Here is a 20,441-nt window from a genome sequence, read left to right as displayed (position 1 = left end):
GTTAAATATTTTTTTTAGACATCAATTGCTATACTTATTTGTTTTAAATAATAACCTTCAATGAAATTTGTACGTATTTATAATGAAAACTTTGTAACCTTACTATGTTCGTTTCCGACAATTGTTTTGACTTCATCCGAATGTCTTCTTCACGGTGAGTACAGTGCTTCCGGGTAAACTTTGATGAAATTAAAAATAAACTAGAACAATGGAACTTTGTCGGTATAATAATGTAAGTAATTTTTTCATCAGTAAAACTAGTTATATTGTGAGTAAAAGTAATGCAAACAAAGTCGTTACAGCAAAATAGGGCAGGTATTCACAACGGAACTGCCGGATATAGCGATATGAGGTTCATACATATGGGTATATCCGTCAGATTTGAATTGGTTTCCCCGCGACACGAGGAAAATTTACCTACATCGGTATTGTTTTACTACATGATATATTTAGGGTGCAACTATAAAATTAAATAAGTAATAAGATAGATGTGACTTATACTTCCCTTTGTAAAGGGGATAATGCCTTTAAAATGTTCTCTTCTTCTCTTCAGACCCACATATAAGTTGGGTCGATTGCCACAAATTTATTGATATTTAACAAATCAATTTACTACCTGAGTATCTATTCTTAAAATAGAAAAAAATTATGCAAATAAACTTAAATCTAAGCATTTTTAATGATATTTGTTTCACGATTCTACCAACCATTTAGTATGCAATTTTAACTGAAAACGACGAGAAATAGCTCAGAATTTTATAAGTTCCTAATTTAGGTCATATAAAATACCTATTATTAAAAACAATGTACTATACCAAAACAATACTGACAAACATCTCTATGAAATTCATATCGTTCCACTGCTGGACATGGTAATGTCCCACTATTCCCTCGGTGCCAGGTGTGTCGGTATAAGATTTTAATTTACCCTTGCACTAGTTTCTTATATATCTCTACCGTACTTGGCTCTTTCGACGTTTTGGAGATAAATAGTGGTGACACATTGCGTTTCTTGCTCAGTCACCACATGCCTATAATGTATAATATTATTATTATAATATGATATGTCCGTATAATAGCCATAAAACGCGGTAATATGATTTACAATAGCAATTTTGTTTATGTTTATGATCTACGAAACAGCGAGGTTACTATATACTTTTTATTTTTGTACTTCTTTCTTTTTTATTATAGGTGTACAAGCTTAACCGTCATAGATATACCAAAACAAAATCTTATAAATGTGAATTGATACTGCATAGGAAACATATTATAGCCTAACATCCCGCCTCTGACTTTTGCAAGACTTCATTGAAACTTAATTAAAAAAAAGTAATTAGTCGCAACTTAGAGTTACCAGATGAAAATAGATAATAATTTTGTAAAATTTGATAAACTCATCATATTTTTTGATACAATTTATACCAAATATAAGTTTATTCTTTTCTGTGCACACTAACATATGGTTACCAAAAAAAACATAGCCGCAAATAAGAATTGTCAGCAGATACAATTCTTTTTTATAGATTTTGGTGCTATAGTTGTAGGGAACTATTTCTGTTTCATAAAACCTACATTAAACGGAAGTTTATTCTTTTTTTTTATTTAACAAAATAGATTTGTCTCTAAAAGAAAGTCCATAAATAAAAGTTGCCATCTTGCAATCCTAGGTTGCTAGTTCGATTAGGTCCTTCAGTGGGTTCATCTTTTTGACGAATTTTTTTTATACCACTGAGGTGGCAAACAAGCATACGGCCCACCTGATGGTAAGTGGTTACCGTAGCCTATGAACACCTGCAATACCAGAGGTATTACGCGTGCGTTTCCGACCCTGAAGAAACCTCTTTATCCCCTTTTTGAAGAACCCCATGCTGTAGTCTCTTGGGAAAACCTCGGGAAAACGAATACGGGTACGCGAACCCGGAGACCGCAGTTGTCACTAACATATTCCATACGTATTCCTTTTCACGTAGTGACATCCTCTCCTTTCCATTAATCTCCTATAAAAATACTCCCTAAAACCTTTCAAAAATTCTTCCAAAAATTCCTTTCCTCTGAATGTTTGATTCGTTTCTGCCGTGAAGTTGCTGTGCTTAGCCTTAGTTTCAATTTGACTGGTGGTAAATGGCAGTTAAATTACAGGGTACGGAGGCTTAATATCATTATTCTCTTGAATAGCAACGCATGAGAAATATCATGGACATCACAGTGAATTCTACGATGTCTATAGATAACGGTTACCACATTCCAGCCCGTGAACCATCAGCTTGTAAATCTAAATATTATAAAATGAACAAATCCCGCAAATCTTCTTTCTAAGACCTTTGGAATAATAACTCTTTAAATATTTTCTTTTATCAATTCTCTACTTTGTTTGAAATAAGAGTTCGTAATTGAAATTTAGCTAAAATCTCTCTTTTAAGAACAAAAACCTGGCACGCAAAGTGGGTACGAAGTCTATATAAATCAATGTCTGTGTGTGAGTGTCGCATATCTCATCCAAAATACTACAAAGACGAAACTTTTAAGCATGCGTATTCTCTTAGGCGCTTCAAACACGTGCCACAACACACCACCGCAAAGATTCCGTGGTTTTCATACAGCGCAGTACAAACTTGAAAATGCGCGACGTCCCTCGCGGCGTGAAACTAGTGTCAGGCGGCTTATCTGTTGTTCTTACACGTTTACAAGGACCATGTTAGGAAGTTCCAAATTCGCGCGAACTTTGGCTACGCTTCAACTCGCTATATTTGGAACGTTAGGGTTATGCTCGGAGTTTTACAGCTTAATAGAATACAAAACTAGAATATTTGCTTTTGAACAGAAAGATTAGAAGTTAAAAATGGTAACAGCTTCAAAAGGCTCCATTGTTAGCAATAAACTCTGCTGGGACCACCTCCACGTGGTGCCCTAGAAACCATTGCAATTAGTTCCTGGTGAATTCCGAATCGACAACAGTGTAAATGGTAAATAACATGTATTCAAAACCTAGGCAAAATTATGTTACAGTTAAAAATAGCAATTAAACATCACAGAAGCAATTAATAACATTAACCCTATTTATTACTTTTAAAACATTATCATGTTTAAGTTTAAATAAATTAAAATGATGTGGTAAAGTAAATAAAAATACAAATTTAAAAATACAATTTTAAATGTCTGTTATAAATAATATATATTTTATATGCATAAGATATTTTAGCACTGTTTCTGAATCAAATAATTTGTCATGATATTGTTCTATATATATAGTACAAAATAATATAGTATTATGTTTGTTACTGTAAAAGCCCGAGGTAAAATAAAGCTAAAATTTTCTCTATTTGCATCAAAGATACGTTAAATGTCAAAAAATAGATAATATTTAGACATGTGATCAGAAAGTTAGATTTGGTTTGGTGAAAGCCCTAAAAATTATTTTTATCTTTAATTAAATTCCTTTATTAATATCACACATCATTTACTATTTACAAATGCGTGAGATTTTACTGTAACATGTATATACATATTTTACTATTTGAAACATTGATTATTAATTGATACGAAGAAAATATTAATACCTATATTAACAAGATCCTGGCACGCTAAATATTTTCTATCGGTCTATTCTGATTTTCTTTTTTAGTACTTATTGAATTGTCTCAAATAAAAATGCTGACGTCAAATACGATTGAATTGGCCGCCCACGGCTACGCGAATGAATGTAATTTACATTTGGTTCTGATTCGTAAAATATTGAGAAGTTATACTTACAGAGGTACAAAACATTAGAGTTTATTGTTAGAATAATGAGGTTAGACATGAAAGCCATCATATTTAGATGTATAATAGATGCATTTAATTATAATTTATAATAAATATCTAATAAAGTATATACAGTAATACTCTGTTTTTACGTGATAGGGAGGACTAAACGATAACTGTCAATGTTGAATTTCTAAAACTAAAATATAATATGCTAATAATTTTATAAATGAGTAATCGAGAGTTGAGTGGTGCTCAAACAAAAGACGAATCGACGTATATTTAATAATTTACGTAAGTCGAAGTATTACTGTACGTACCTATATTTAATTTTTAACGCAATTTCATAAATGTATATGTCTTGTAGGAATTGTTACTTACTAAAAAATATTTTTTTTTATATAATATTCGTCATGATAACATATTCGTTGTTTATCCTGTGGTACGTACGACGGCCTAAGCCGTATTCAGAGCGACCAGCACGACACACCCTTAGGCTAACATCGTACCCTCAGTTGGCCTCTAGTTATACCTTAAGCCCTTCTACGGGCTTAAAATGCCCACGGCTTCTTACGCGTTCAGTAAAGCTTAAGCCCATCCATGGCCTACAAAACAAACAGCATTAGTTAACAAACAGAAACGACGGGTTACGCGATGGGAAATGTCATTAATTTTAAAGTTGAATCTATTTACATGAAATTTATTTCAACGGGTTATATTTAGTGTCATTGCGAAAAACTCAATATTGCCAGATTGTATATTATTGTGTAACTAATTATGGTTAAAAATTTGTCTTTTTTGAAAAATTATTAAATCGCTTAGGAGAATTTTAGGTAATTTATTTTCGAATATTTGTATTTATAAACCATTCATATAATTACATTATATGTATGATTTTCTATTGAGTTGAAGGTATAGGAGACGTTAAGAATAAAAAAGGTGAGGTTAAGAGCTAGGCTACTTGGTAAATCGTAGCGAAAGCGGACAGTCTTATGAAAGTATAGTGTAGTTTTGGAGAAGATTTGAAATTTGATGAGGAATAGAAAATCCCGTCTGGCGGTATTGGACAAACTTAACCATCTTGTTGTACAATGTAGCAAACGTTTGCTTCGCCAGATGGTAAGTAGTGTGCATTTATATACCTATATATACCTACAACATCAGGTATATATACGTGCGGTTGTCGATCTCTATGATATGAAGATCTTTGAGTAGATGCTCCGTTACTTTACAGCTGTATCTAACCCTTCCAACTATAATATTTCTCACGCCAGTGAACACCCAAGCGTAATTGGTTATATATAATTATATTTTATATATAGATTAAGATTAGTGTCTGCAGTATTCTGTAGTAATTGACAGCATGCTACCTAGTGCCATGCCATAGACGAAGAATAATAACACCTATCCTAATAATGAAGTATCGCATTTGTAATTCACAGTTTATCTTAAAGGTCCACCTCTTATATCACACTTTCATTTGGTCGATAAAGTTATTTTAATAAATAAAGACTTCATTTCCTTTTTTATATGACAAAATAATAGCCACTTTTTTATTTCTTTCAGGCAATAATTTTTGTTATAAATATAGACGCATAGAGCTTAAAATCTAACATACATGTTTACGATTATATAAAAAAAGATTTAACTTTCTTATAAAATTTGGCAGTTTTTATATACAGAACAAAATATAAAAAAGAACCATACATCATAAACACAATTATTATCAATTACAAGATAAGAAGATTGTCCTAAAAACAATAGTGACAGAAACTTTTTTAAATAGCTTTTTAAAAAAGAATCATCAAGCACGACTATTCTTAATCTATAATATCAACTAAATAATGTAATTTTGTAATTTGACGATCTTAGTGGGCTAGCATTTTAACACACCGCCCTCTAAGGTCGCGGGTTCGATTCCTGCACAATATAAATCATTTATATTCTGGAATATATCAGTTTGTATTGGTCTGGATGTTTTATGTATAACATAATCAATATATTCAAAAATGTATTTAAATATGTATATCAGTTGTCTGGTACTCATACTGCAAGGTTTTGCTTAGTTTGAGGCTAGATAATGATAACCAATGGTATTTATATTATTTTTTAAACGACTTTACTCAAAAGAACATTGACAGATAGAATTCTATTTTAATGGTGCATAACTTTTTCGTTTACGTTCAGAGCCTATAAGTTTTCTATTTTATATTATGTTGACCACCCGTAATTAAACTATAGCTAGTTTAAATAGTACTTAATGAGCGGCTAAGCTAATCATATTTTGTCGAAAATAATAACAGAAAAATTCTCTAAATAAAAATTGTAGCAAATCCATACATTCAATCAATTAATTGATTTTTTTATTTGTACTATTATTACACATAAACAGACTACCTTATGGTCGGATCAATTATCCATTTGTTTACACTTTCATTCGGTTCTATTAAAATGAACTATACCGTTATTATCGGGATACATTACCAATATTATTGATGGAAATATCAATTTATTTAGTATTTATTCGACTACCGAAGAAAAGAAAGTATTTGAAGAAGTGTGTAGGGTAAATGTTTGATATATTTGGAAAGTATTTAAGTATGGATATACACATGTCCAGAGTTGTTATCTAAACGTCTTAAAGGATTTTCATATTTATGTCATTATCTAGAATTATAGAAGTATTATACGGTGTTAGTTTATATTACTACAGTTGGCAGATACAGACGACAATTGGCGATATTTAGCTATTGATTTTTTATGCCTTTGATATAAACATTTGTTTTAATATACTCTTTTACGGCTTTGGAATATTGTGAATACAAATTCCTATGATTTCGACATATTGTTGAAATCATGGGAATATTATACCGTGATATTCTACAATATTTATAAAATATTTTTCATGTTTTCATTACAATCACAGTTACGGGTCTAATGCACCTATACCTCCCTCCCCCCTACTACCCCTCCCCCTGTATCCGCGCCTGACTAGGCACTTAATTATCAAAGATGGAATCAGTAGGTACTTATTTAGTATAACTAAACGGCGCGGCGCCGCCAAGCCGGAATGATTTAAAAGAAAAGTTAGTCGACAAGTAAGATTTATGAGTGGTATCAGATATTAAGGAACATTTTGCCTATTCACCTTCTAACTTATACTACAAATAGGATTATCACAAACGCTAATCTACAGTTTGGCTATGACAATAAATCAGAACAAAAATAACAGTTCCAGGAAAATAACGTCGAGTCCAGAACGTGACTTCGAGAAATCGAAGTACCCGTTTGATATCTCTTCTAAAAGAGCAATTACTTTAATTTGTCCAACAAAGTGTAATATTAATAGAATATTTTTATTTCGATAATTAACAGCAACCTCGACATAGGGACCAGGATTTTTTATTATAGTATTAAAAATACCAAATTGGAATTACATATATCACATATATAATTAAAGTAAATATATATTCGTATTACGACGACGCAGACATAGGACAAAATACTCTTCGTCTTCTCGTATATCATTTCTCTATCAATAGTAATCCGTACTCTGAGAAGTAGTTTCTATATTTACACAACTGCCCAAAAAAGAGTATAATGTTCTGTAGGTCCATGTATATACATATATGAGTTTCTTTATCCCACCGCAGTTTCTAAATGCCTAAGCAAGTTTGAATGTGTCTTTAGAAACCTTATATCATCCTGAGTGGCACTAGATATTTTTTGTTTTAAATAGTTCGTTTTTGACAGGACAAACGTATTTCTTTAATTTGCGGAGTAAAATATAAATTTACTTATTTAATTAGTTTATGGTTTTGGTTGTATAGCTACATAACACACCATCTCACCTTCCCATGTGCTCAGCTACATAACACACCATCTCACCTTCCCATGTGCTCGGGTTTGAAACATTTCTATTAATGTGTAGGTATACATGTTTATACTAGTCTGGCTGTTTTCTACGTACCTATTATAAGCATATATTTAAAAAAAAGTGTTTAAGTATATCTATTGTCTCGTACCTAAAGTATAAGCCCTGCTTAATTTGGAACTAAGTATATATATATCCAATGACATTTATTAATTGTAATTTGTTTGATGAACTTAAATATCTTATGTATCTAAATGTATCTAAAGGAATGTCTGTACTTCAGAAAGATAGAATATACTCGTAATTATAATATATAACTTTTATACATACTACCTATACCCATTTTAATTTGGAGAAAAAAATCAGATTTTGCAAAATCATACTAGTCTTACAGACAATTTTGATATCATACTAATTTTATGGTCAATAGTATTAAATCCATTTTGTATACCGTAGTTACCTAGGCGTAATGAAAATAAATGAAGACCAATATTTTTTTCAGAATGATACTATATATAATACAGTTTTATATAACATAAATATAATTAGGATAAGGCAATGCTCCAGTGAATGAAACGTTATTAATACCAATATACGTCACAACATACCAATAACTTAAGTTGTTGAGCCTCATAATAGAGTCTGCTTATTTAGGTACTTATATCATTCCCAATTTCCCATAAAGTGGTATATATGTATACTTTTAAATATAACATACCTAATGTAACTAATACAATAATAAAATTGTTTCGAGACGATGTATATGAATGGGAGATATTTTTAGAAAATTAATATTATACCAATAAACACTGAATCAATATTTTTTAGAAATGTTGACTGTCTTTGAGTTTGTATGTTTTGGTATCACGCAAAAATTACTAAACCAAATTAGATACGATTTCCACAATTATGTTTCTGAAGGTATAATTTAAAATGTGATGTATGTATCTTGATACCCTGTCTATAAAGGATCTATTTTATTGATTCTCCTAATTACGAAATCTATGCTTTCGAAGTAGCGGGCAAAAAGCTTATTATTTATTTGCTGAGATGTGTTTCAAATGATATTATTGTAGAACAACGACATCTATTGTAATAAATAATCATTATAATATCTTTTTGGCGATTTACTTGTATTGATTAAACAGGGTACGAGCGATACTAGTCAGATTTGTAAACTTAGATGAACTATGATTGTAAACTGTACATAAATTTAAGATCGACGTGCTAACTATAGGTAATTAATGATTCTTTCATCAGCGGCTGTTAATAGAACTAATATATATATATATATATATATATATATATATATATTCATGAGCATATCTATTGATATTAGTCTGAATATGTTTTTATACAATATGTATGAATTCAAATTTAAAATATTTAAGTATACGTATCAGTTCTTTAGTACCCATAGCACAAATTAAGCTTATTTTGAGCCTAGATAGCACTGTCTAGTAGTATTTATTAATTTATTTATAATAAATAAAGCGTATAAATAAAACGGCTTATTAAAACGTATTATTCTCGATTTTCTACCTAATCTTATATACTTTAAAACACAAGTAATGTTACAACCTTCGTTCACAGAAGCAACGGTGTACTAACAAGGATGTTAAGTAGCTAGGTGGTTTTTCTTATAGGTATTCTTACAATGTCCATTAAATTAATCAAAGCTAAGTGTACGTTGATTATTGAGAATATAGGCGCGTAGATCCCTCAGCACAGAGCAAATAAACTTTATAATACACAATATATGGACAAATATAGAGCTGTATCTGGTTTACGACAGGTATGCCACCACCTTCACTACTCTGTGGTTAGTTACCGATGCCGTTTCTCGGAAGTTTTTCAATAGTATACGTGTCACGTATAGAGTTTTAATTTTAGCGCCAAATTTAGTTTTCATACTATTTGAAAATCACGTTGCTAATTGTTTCTCCTATTTATCTCGCACAAAATAATAATTTAGTGCATATTTATGTCATTAGCACATTTTTAGAAATGAAACTATAGCTAAATATCTAATATGTAATGATATTTCTATATGTATATGTTTCTTTATCTATTGCGTTTCAACCGTGAAGCAGTTGTGTTTGCATGGCTGTGTTTCGGTATGAAGGGTGGGATATGGCGTGAATTTACTGGGTACAGAGGAATAACACCTGGCAACGCATGGGGGGTATCATGGGCGAATCAGTATACTCTGTTATGTCCATGGTAGTGTTTATGTCTATAGGCGACGGTTACCACTTTCCATCAGGTGGGCCGTCAGCTTGTTTGTCATTCTATGTTGTATAAAAAAAATTGTCCCGTATCTATATGAATGTTGAGTTCTCTTATTATTAAATAGCCGACGATTTATTTTTTAATTTACAATTAGTCAATAACTAGTTATAAGAAGGTTATACATATCTATTGTATCTTTGCAGTTATTGCAATGAATATAACAGCCTCATGAGTTGTACTGTACTGCACTGTATTATCCGTTAGGCCCCGTTTTCTATCAGTCCAGTGGGAATTTCCAAAAACTTTATGTTATGGGATACCGACGACATATGAGGACTCTCTAAGTGATACTGCATAAATTTTCATACCATTACAGGATAAGTGTGTTTTTAGAGTCGTTTGCTTCGCATACAGATTTATACCGCAAACTTAACAATTCACAGATCGTCATTAAGTCTCATTCCCATAAAACACCCCATGTATGGGAATCACATAGTCGTAAAAGATATGTAAAGTGATCTGATTTACTAAGCACGCTTGTATGATTTATCTCCGTTACTCTGGAAACATTCGTCGTCGGCCATTGATAGGTATTTCGATTTTATCTATATGTACTTAGCACATAGTTACATATATCCATTTAAGCTGAAAATTTAAATTTTTGTGTTAAATTTTAATTATTAAAATATATAGGTAGGTATATAATTAACTTTAAGCATTCTAGAAGCCTAAATATATTGATTATTAAATTTCTGGACGGATGTCTAGGGAGCAATACACAGGTTAACTGGCAAGAACACAAGCCCCGATACGGCTTTGAGGATGTGCGTTCAAATCTCGCCTCTTCCAATTTTTTTCCTCCACACAATAATTACTGAGATACCATATATCTGCTTTAGAACTTTTGATTATTAATAATTCTTTTATGATTTTTAAAATAGTCCATGTTTGCTTTTAAAATATGAAACGCCTGTTTGTTATATGTACAATAATTACACTTATCACTTTTCATCAGGCGTGCGTCAACTTGTTTGGCATTTTCAGTGAGCATATGTGAATTTTTATGACTTCTTTTAATGACATTGGGTTTGGCTGTTAAAATATTACATTATTTATGTAGACAGAACAAATCACGATATAAATGTGGGCATAAAAAAAGCAATTATACTGTCAGATACGCCATCAGGAACCTTTTAGCAACCTATGAATATTTTGTCTCGATATTATCATAAAGAATATTAAAATAACAATTGGTACTTATCTACCCAACATTTTATGTATGTATTAAAAAAAATCTACTTGACAAGTTATATGAAATATTTTTGTAGACCTATCTCATCTATCACCCTTTACTGGTGCTCCGCCAGCGTATCCCGTTAGCGCAGGCGGGGTTACCATTCCATTTTCACCCATCAAAAAAAAAACCTGTTTATTTTTGAGCAAGTCAAGTACGAGTTATTACATAGAATGTTTACAGAACCAAGCTTCAAGATGTTTTGTTTATTATACATATTTTTATATAAACTAATATTAATAATTACAGAACAAGTGTCTTATACTATGTTACAACAGACATAAATCCCACTTTTATACCTACATAGAATCATGTCTAAATTAATTTTAAACGTACTGTACTGATGACGCACACCGGCATCCGTAGAAGTGAAAATCTTACACTATTTTTACCAAAGATTTATTATGTGCTATATATAATTAAATAATAATAATATTTTATACATAATATACAAATAGCGTGAAATCTAAATCGTTGTATATAAAGTTAAAATCCTACCTTGCTATAGAATAATAAATATAAATAGGATGACGTGTATACATATTTAAAAAAAAAACAAAAAAGGGAAAACTTAATAAAAACAATAGATGCCAAAACAATCATTTTAAGAAATTATATCTGTTTTTTTCTATGGGTGAAAATGAAATATTGCGAGAGAGATATGAATACAGATCTGTTATCTTATCATGACGAATTCGACTAGAATTAGCCACAATGATTTCCAGAGGGAACCGCATGGAAATCGACCTGATAGAGTATATTACTAGCTATGTTATACGCATAGCTGTGGGTTATGAAACCCCATTTCTAACAATACCTTTCCCTCTGAATGTTTATTCTGGCAACACACAAAAATGACTGCATCAAATTGGATGCAGATTTCATAGTTGTAGTGTGAATTTTGAAGATCTAACTTATAATCTGCTGTATGTTTTATCTTGATATTCCATCTGAAAATGATCTGTCATTGGTTTTCCTTCTTCTAAAATCCATGCATACGAAGTCGCGGGCAAAAAGCTGGTATTAATAAAACTTAAATCAACAATTAACAAATTTTCTTATAATTACTTAACAGCTAAATGCATCAGTCGACAGACTCAAAACATTTATGGTTTTTTGATCCATATTTTTTTGATGAGAATGTTAAATCTCGCTCCTTCCTTAGAAAGATGCTAACGATTTTGATTTCACCTGTATATAGAATGTAGTACCAAACTATTATAGTTATATATTGTGGTGGAGCGTTCAAATTCTAACAAAACTGTATATATTGTGTGTGTTGTGTGTGATACATGTATTAAATACTATTTATGCTTAGTATATGGATAACAACCAATTCCATCAATTACAATAATATGTCGCATTTCATATTTTGTGGCATGTACTTCACGTGGTAATGAGGAGCTATAAAATTAATGTATCATGTCCTCCCTGATTAATCTGACTGAAAAATTTATATTTCTAACAGCTGTAAAATGTTAGAATAACATAAAAATATCACCCATTATACTGTCTCTTGGACTTGATACATTACCGGTACATTTTCTAAATAACCAGGTACCTATTCTGAGTCTACCACTTGTATGATGCCATACTAATTTTGACATATTAAGATGTAACTTTAATGACTTTTCATAGAAAAGTGCAATTATAAGTATTTATGTAAATACAAACTACTATCACTGTTGAAAGTTTTTTGCTGTGCAAATAAAATAATGTTTATGCAGATATGCCTTATTATTTTTTAATCCTTACCTATAAATATGAAAGTTTCCTGTTAGTATCTTAACGCCTTAACCAATTACTATGAAATTTGATCCTGCACGCGATATATGGATGGAGAAGATCATAGACATCTTTTTATCCTGGGCAGTGAACATATCCCTGTCAAACGGACTACGTCATGGGGAAATGATATATATATGTATATTACAAATTGTAAACAATGACGTGATTGGATTGTAAGAAACATTGCACGTTATCTTACATGGTCTATACATGGGATTTAAGAAAAAATTATATGAGGGGTGTTAATAAGTTTTAATGAGTAAGATGGACAAAAGACTACAATATCTTTTGTAAAATGATAACACGGCGCTTATGGTGGGTAGAGAGATATATAGAAAGAAAATATATAAAAATTTACAAATATAACTCGAAAAGTACGTTTAGCACATGCTCCCCTCTTAAACAAATAGTGACGATTTTTTTAAGAAGTCTACGATGCACGCCTGCTTGGGTATTGATATTTACTTGCCGTGTCACGCCGTCTCTACCCATATACAGAGATGTAACTCGGCCTTTAAACCAGGTACCTCGAAGTGACATTCTGTTTACGACATTTCAAACAAATACATAAAACCCCGTGGTAATAGTGTAGGCAGAAAGTCTATAATCCAGAGCTTAAAACATTATCAGGCTCAAGTCTCCCAAACCTTGTTGCTAAAGCTTGAATTACCTCGGTAGAGTCTCGAGCCGAGATCAACAGCACTGCTATAGCATCATGCGCCTCTTCCCGTAGCGCCATATTGATACGGGTTGGGTTGTCAGAGTCAAAATATGCCCATTTCTTATTGTCCTAGACACGTTTGAAGGATAACCAAAACAAACAGGGGGAAAGGGATTGTTAATAATGAGAATTACCGGTTCCATGACTAGCAATATATCCTGGTAGATCAACCTACACGTAATCCCTCACCTCCCTCCTTTCGAAAACCATGGTGCTGAATTCCAGGTGTATTCATCACGATGGGTTTACTGACCTGTCTTTTTATCCTCACCTATCATTGTTCATTAGAATTATATACCGTTACTTAATAATATACCGTTAGCGCAGGCGGGCTTACCATTCCATTATCATCAATTAAAACCAGCCCAAAGTCGTCTATCGCTGAGCTTGTGTAAACTACGCGATTATTAGACACATTATATGAGTATAATGCACTGGAGGTTGCACATAGAGTTGTGCAACCTCCAGACGTATTTAGTCATTTTCATACTGAATATTAGAAATGTGAATTGAGCGATGACTACGTATGCTAACTCTCTCTTCCAAGCCGACAATTTAAATCGTGAGTCCAGAATCACGCGCTGGCTTACAACACTGCGGCGCGTTTTAACATGGTAATTTTTCGAGCATAATCTACTTCTAAGTTACGACTCCTTACCATAGCTGATAACCCTGAAACAGAGCTAGCGGTATCGCTGGGATTCCCGCCGGACTCGGTGAGAGCAGTTAGTGTGAAACTATTAGGGCTTGTGTATTAATGAGTCTGGCTTTGCTCCATAACAAATGTCTTCGCATTTTTTACTGAACGCGTCTCTACCATCATTGTTTTTTTTAGAAGCGAGTGTACCAATATTATGATGAGGGATATAAAGAAAATATTGTAATATATTTTGTGTCATGATAACACGATCGCGTATGATAATGTATTATAATGGTATCAAATAATATAGAAAAAATATATAAAAACTTAAAAACGATAACTCTAAAAGGGTGCTTTTTGTATATTAAGACCAATAGATATTAAAACAAAAATTTTTAGAAACTTTGTCTGTTCATCTGTATGTTTGTTACGGCATCACGCAAAACCACTACATCAAATTGGATGCAGTTTTCACAGATGTATTCTTAAAGTTCTGACTTAAAATCTGGTGTAGTCGTTTGTTTCATTTTGAAACGTTACTCAGATATGATCTATTTAATGGTTTCCCCACTTTCGAAATATTCAAGCATACAAAGAAGCGGGAAAACAGATAGTATAACTCATAAAGTTAGAATTTCATGAACTTTTTAAACTGCGGCATTTGCCTCTACCTACCTCACCTGATGTTACTAGTCATGAACATTACTTATTTTACAACTAAAATTAGTCGGAAAATTGTTTACACAGGGTAATTGTATAATACCAAGCCGAAACACAGTGACAATGTTCATAAAACTAAACAATCTTCCCCAAGGAACAAATACGATTTAAATTTTAAAATCACATAATTATTTTCGTAATTTCAAATTATAATAATTGCATATTAATTTATAGATTTGTGGATATAATCTACTTCTAAGTACTTCTAATCTTCTAACTACTTCTAATCTGGAAATATATCTACTTCTGAATTCATTTATCTCTCTTATGTAAAGGATTTAACTGCAATCTCACAAGATATGAACACCCTACTTAGTATAAGGGAGTAACTACAGTTGTATTGAGCGCTTCTTAATAAATGAATAAACTTCACCATTATCATCGATTGTATCAAACTGAAATTTAAACTATAAAAAAGACAAAATAAAACACAGATATTCATAAATAATATGATTATATTCTTAAATTATAATGAATACACATGTTAACGAAATTGGGTATAACAAAGATATAGTTACAGTTTTAACACCTCAGTGGTTACATGAAAATGCCAGAACCGATCCAATATTAATAACGTTTGACATAAAACATTTTATTAATATACAATTCATAGATAAAATATATATTATTACATAATTTTAATATATTTATAAACATACTATTTGGGGTTAGACTGAGCACAAATATAATAACCATCATTACAAAGTACTTATTGCAAACTTTTCAAATGATAAATCAAACACTACTTAATATAAGTACTTGTTTGACAAGTATCCAGTGATAATGTCACGAGTTATCAATAATTTACACTTACAATATCTACATGTATTATTAGATTTGTGCAAAATCCTTATCGTTCACATATTAATTTAATTATATTGTATTAATGATAATTATATTATTAACGATTAATCTTTTAGATAATCCAATGATATAACAAAAATATTAATTTCACCGTTGGTGTGCTTAAGAAACTAATACGCAGAAGCGTTGCAGTATCATGTCTTTTGAATTAATATAGGTTTAAATATAAAAACTAAACGATATTATTCAAGTAGCGTTTTTTATTACTTCACTTTTTATTTTGAAGCGTTGAATATAACAATTAGGCAAGAATCACTACTCAAAAATACCTAAAAACTACATGAAATATATTTAAGATCTTTAAAAGAAAACAGTAATTGTAGGTATCTTAAAGTATTACAATACGTTAGTGACTTTATTATTAGATAAAAAATCGATCTAAGGAGATTCGTCTGAACAAAGGACGTATAAATCAAATAGTCAATTGTATTAAAGTTTTTTCAGGAAACAAATTTTCATGCATACCTTGATAGTACAAAATTCAATAGGTTATATTTAACAAACTCTTGGTATGCTATTTTTCGAAAGTAATCGTTAAATAAATAAGACAGATTACAAAAATTATTTTATATTATAACACGAGTATGTCAGTTTAATTCTATTCGTTTGTTTCATATAAATTATATAATTTCGACAAAAAAAAATCATACAAAGACTGTTTATTAAATATGCATTTTTTTTTACCAGCGAACACGTTTATACAGTACATCTTCAATTGAAATGTAATCGACATACTAAAGGCGTTAGACCACTAGTTTTTCTTTACATTGTGGTGATTACGTTCTCTGTGGCTGTATTGTGCCTGGTTTATGCGGTTAAATATAAAATTCTATTACAATAAAGACCTTGTTGCAACTGTTTTCTAGTAAATAATGTATTATTCAAAATACGATTAATAAGCACTCTACAATAGCAAATTTAACTCATATCTACTGACATTGACATGAATAAAAATATCAACGGTGCAAAACTAAAAGTATCTTGAAAAAATATTAGCTTATTTTCAATTAAATAAAATTAAATACTTCACATTTATACTACGTATTTACTTATTCCATGTGTGATGTTGAAAAGTTAAAGCATTAATAAAAACACGTACTTGTGTAAATAGAGCACACGATCATGTTCGTATAGAAATAATTTGCGATAAAAAAAAATAATAAAAAACTAAAAAATATTAAGGTCATAAATTACTTATTAAAAATCTTGTGACAAAATAAATATCACTTGTGTGAATACAACAATTCACACTGTTTACTCTCAAATTTCATTATCAGTCAATTGGCGCGACAGGGTGTCGAGTCGTTTATCTTAGCGGATTACAAATTTAAAGCTCTCAATTTATTTTATTGATTCATAAAAGAAATAAGCTCAAAACAATATTATTGACTCCTATAATCTTTTTTTTATATATAAAGCTACATCATACAATAAATACCTTTTCACATATATAACTAATATAACAAATCAATACCAAGTTTTGTGTGTATACTTACAATATTTATTTTTAAAATAAACCCAAATCATAATGACTACAGGAAAAAATATATAAATTTCTCATTTTTATAGAGCACCCGAAAAATTTTTGGAATTCCATTGAATATAATTTACAATAATGAAAAATTACAAAACTCGACTGAAAATTGCGACATTTTACATTAACTAATTTAAAAGAAAATAATCTAATCTGGTTTAGAGTAACGTAAGATAATAATTCATGATTCGTTACAGAAATAGCGTTCCAATGAATTACTTTATGTAAACATTCGTCAAGCGGATATTTTTCATTGGCTAAAAAATAAAACTCAGGCAAAAAATAACATAAATTTCTTCAAGTGATAAAATAACTTATATCCGCTATTTATTATATTTTAAACTAAAGATATATACAAAAACAGAGCAGCAAGAACAGCGAAAGGTAAATAAAATTAAAATAACTTACGACATCAAATGTTATTAGTTAGAGCTTTTTTTATAATATTTTATTCATTTTTTAATTGTAGTCACTTACGCAATAGAGAATTAATAAAGTGATTTATAAATAACTTACTTTTCATCATAATGTTATTTAAATACACAATGCAATAATTTAGAAATGTTAATTACTAATATTTGTGATGATAATGATTACATAAAATCAACCGTCTATTATTTCCTTCCCGTCGATACCACGTAAGCAAAGTCAGTGGTTGTAACACGTTTAAATAATTCAACACACGTAATATAAACTCCATCTGTGTTCCGTTACATTGAATTACATATTTCGCACGTATAACATTAAAATTGTAATAATAAGTATATTTACATAAATAATGCGACTTTGCGATTGCCAATTTCACATTTAATATAAAAATATAGGTCATGTTATTATAAGTTTAGTGCTACGCCAAGTAATGGTTAAGTATCTACAAATGTTTAGCTACAATACCATTAAATCGTTATAAATTTATATACAAATTTCTATACTCTCGAGTATCAATCAAGATATATAATCGCAAACATATGTTTTTTTTTTATAAATTATTGAATCTTGAAATCAAATATATGAATAACGCCAACATAAATAATTAAAAGACAACACTTTTTAACAATGATTAGTAAGATTTATAGTCATAGATATTTTATAAAGCTTGTTTCTTCTGCTTTATACGGTATTTTAAAATGAAGCAAGTATTGTCGGCGTTGTCACATTGGGTATTTTTTTCGCAACTTGGAGTAATGTTTTTCTATTCCTGAAATTTTGAATATAGTTAGGCGCGTAGCGTAAAGATATATAAATTAATGTTTGTAGTCGTCAACATATTCAGAGCACTATCATTGGCCTAGCACTTAAACTTATAAATTAGTTTAAACAAAATAACGCAAAACTTGTAATCTTTAGATATATCGCGAAATTGCCTTATGTAGATTTTTATCTAAAAATATTAATTTGCTAGATTTTCTTATATTTCTGTTTCATTTATTTCGGGAGATTTATTGATAAATATAAATGTTCGTCAAAATAATAATACATATAAACATGCAGAAAACTAATTGCGTTATTTTATTTAAATACGTAAATATACTATATAAAACAGTATGATAATTACAAACATACGATATATAGATCTAATCGAACTAGACGGGCGGTATTGTCCACAACACGGCCGTTTTATCCGCCGACGTGGACAGGAATGAGAAGTCGTCGGGGTGCCACCGAGCCGATATCACTTTATCTGGATGACGAGCTACCGGTACACTCGGTAAAGCGCACGTTAGGTCACCTGTTGGAGCAATAAAAATAGACTTTTATACGTGTAAAAACAAAAAGAAGGGGAAGCTTTGAAAAGGGTATACTAATGAAACTGAAAAAAAATAACTTTTGAGCTTCATAGCGTGTAGTTTGTATTGGAAGCTCCAAATTGTATGATACATAGATACTCTTTATTGTTTCCTACAAAAGATTATAGTAGTAAACTTATTATAAAAAGATACAAACAATTTCAAGAAAACTTCAGTTTCATCAGTTATATGGTGTTGCTCTACAATGAATAATTAAAAAAATATTGTCAATATAGCTTTACAATATAATCTAAAATAAAAAATAGAGTCATAGTGAAAACCTAAAATAGATGTATGTATTCGTATTATTTAATAAAAAAAGATAACATTATAATTTCGTGTTTATTTCCCAATTCATAAATATTTTAATAATAATAGTATGTAAATATACTCTCATAAATTGACTAGAGCCGGTTAGGGTAGGACGGCACAATTTATGAAGCTAATATAATGTATTCAAACTTTGCTTTCTCGTTATTAAATCAAAGAGTGACCCCCTTTATTTATGCGTTATACCAACATACTGCACGATACAACACTTTAATCAACTTTTCCAAGAATTTGTATGGTTTTAATACACGTTTCTATAACAGATTAATTAATAACTATTATAATATAATTTAATTATTAATAATGGATTAATTATAAGTTTTTAATAATATATAACATTGTCTGCCACAGAATAATATAATAATACATAAGGTACATTTTTATTTAGCACTCTCGGTCCACCTCGATTTCTCACAGGTAGAAATTATCCCACTTATATTAAGTACAGATAGTTTAGAAAAATGAATTTTATCAAAAAGCAAATGTGTCACATATATTACAAATAAAAATGAAACATATACTTCTCAGTTAAGCTTTACACTATAGTAAAGCCTATGGCAAGGGCCATAACGGCATAGCGCTATACATTTCCACTTTTACCTCTATTTTCATAAAAACACATTTAAAACTTATTCTATTTGCTGAACCTACAAAATATTTAAATAGTATAAAACCAAAGTTCATCATCATCATATCAGCCGTTAACTGTTCACTGCTGAACATAGGTCTTCACCATAAGAGGGGGTTTGACAGTAATCGTCACACTTGGCAGGCAGGTTGGCAACCGCTATTAGGCTTTTATCATGTTTTAAGAGGGACGCTTCTGCCCGTCCCTTAACCATTTAGATCCCTTAGTCGCCTGTTACGATACCCACGGGAGAGAAAGGGATAGCTCATTCTATGCCGCAACCAC

The 20,441-nt window shown here is 30.6% G+C and overlaps 1 protein-coding gene across 3 annotated transcripts in view; it reads right to left on the bottom strand.

The window, feature by feature from the left end:
- Positions 1–15,450: 15,450 nt before the first annotated feature.
- LOC113521683 (WD repeat-containing protein 47) overlaps positions 15,451–20,441 on the bottom strand; it is an 82,464-nt gene continuing 77,473 nt past the window's right edge. For all 3 annotated transcript variants that reach the window (XM_026907305.3, XM_026907322.3, XM_031911611.2), the window contains one exon: positions 15,451–19,140. In XM_026907305.3, coding sequence (XP_026763106.2) covers positions 18,995–19,140 — 146 coding nt within the window. In that variant the 3' untranslated portion in view covers positions 15,451–18,994. The remainder of the gene's footprint in view (positions 19,141–20,441) is intronic.

This window comes from Galleria mellonella, unplaced genomic scaffold (assembly GCF_026898425.1).
Source record: "Galleria mellonella isolate WM207_F2 unplaced genomic scaffold, CSIRO_AGI_GalMel_v1 utg33, whole genome shotgun sequence".
Taxonomy (NCBI): Eukaryota; Metazoa; Arthropoda; class Insecta; order Lepidoptera; family Pyralidae; genus Galleria; species Galleria mellonella.
Note: the sequence above shows the minus strand (reverse complement) of the source record. Positions and strands in the feature narration are given on the sequence as shown.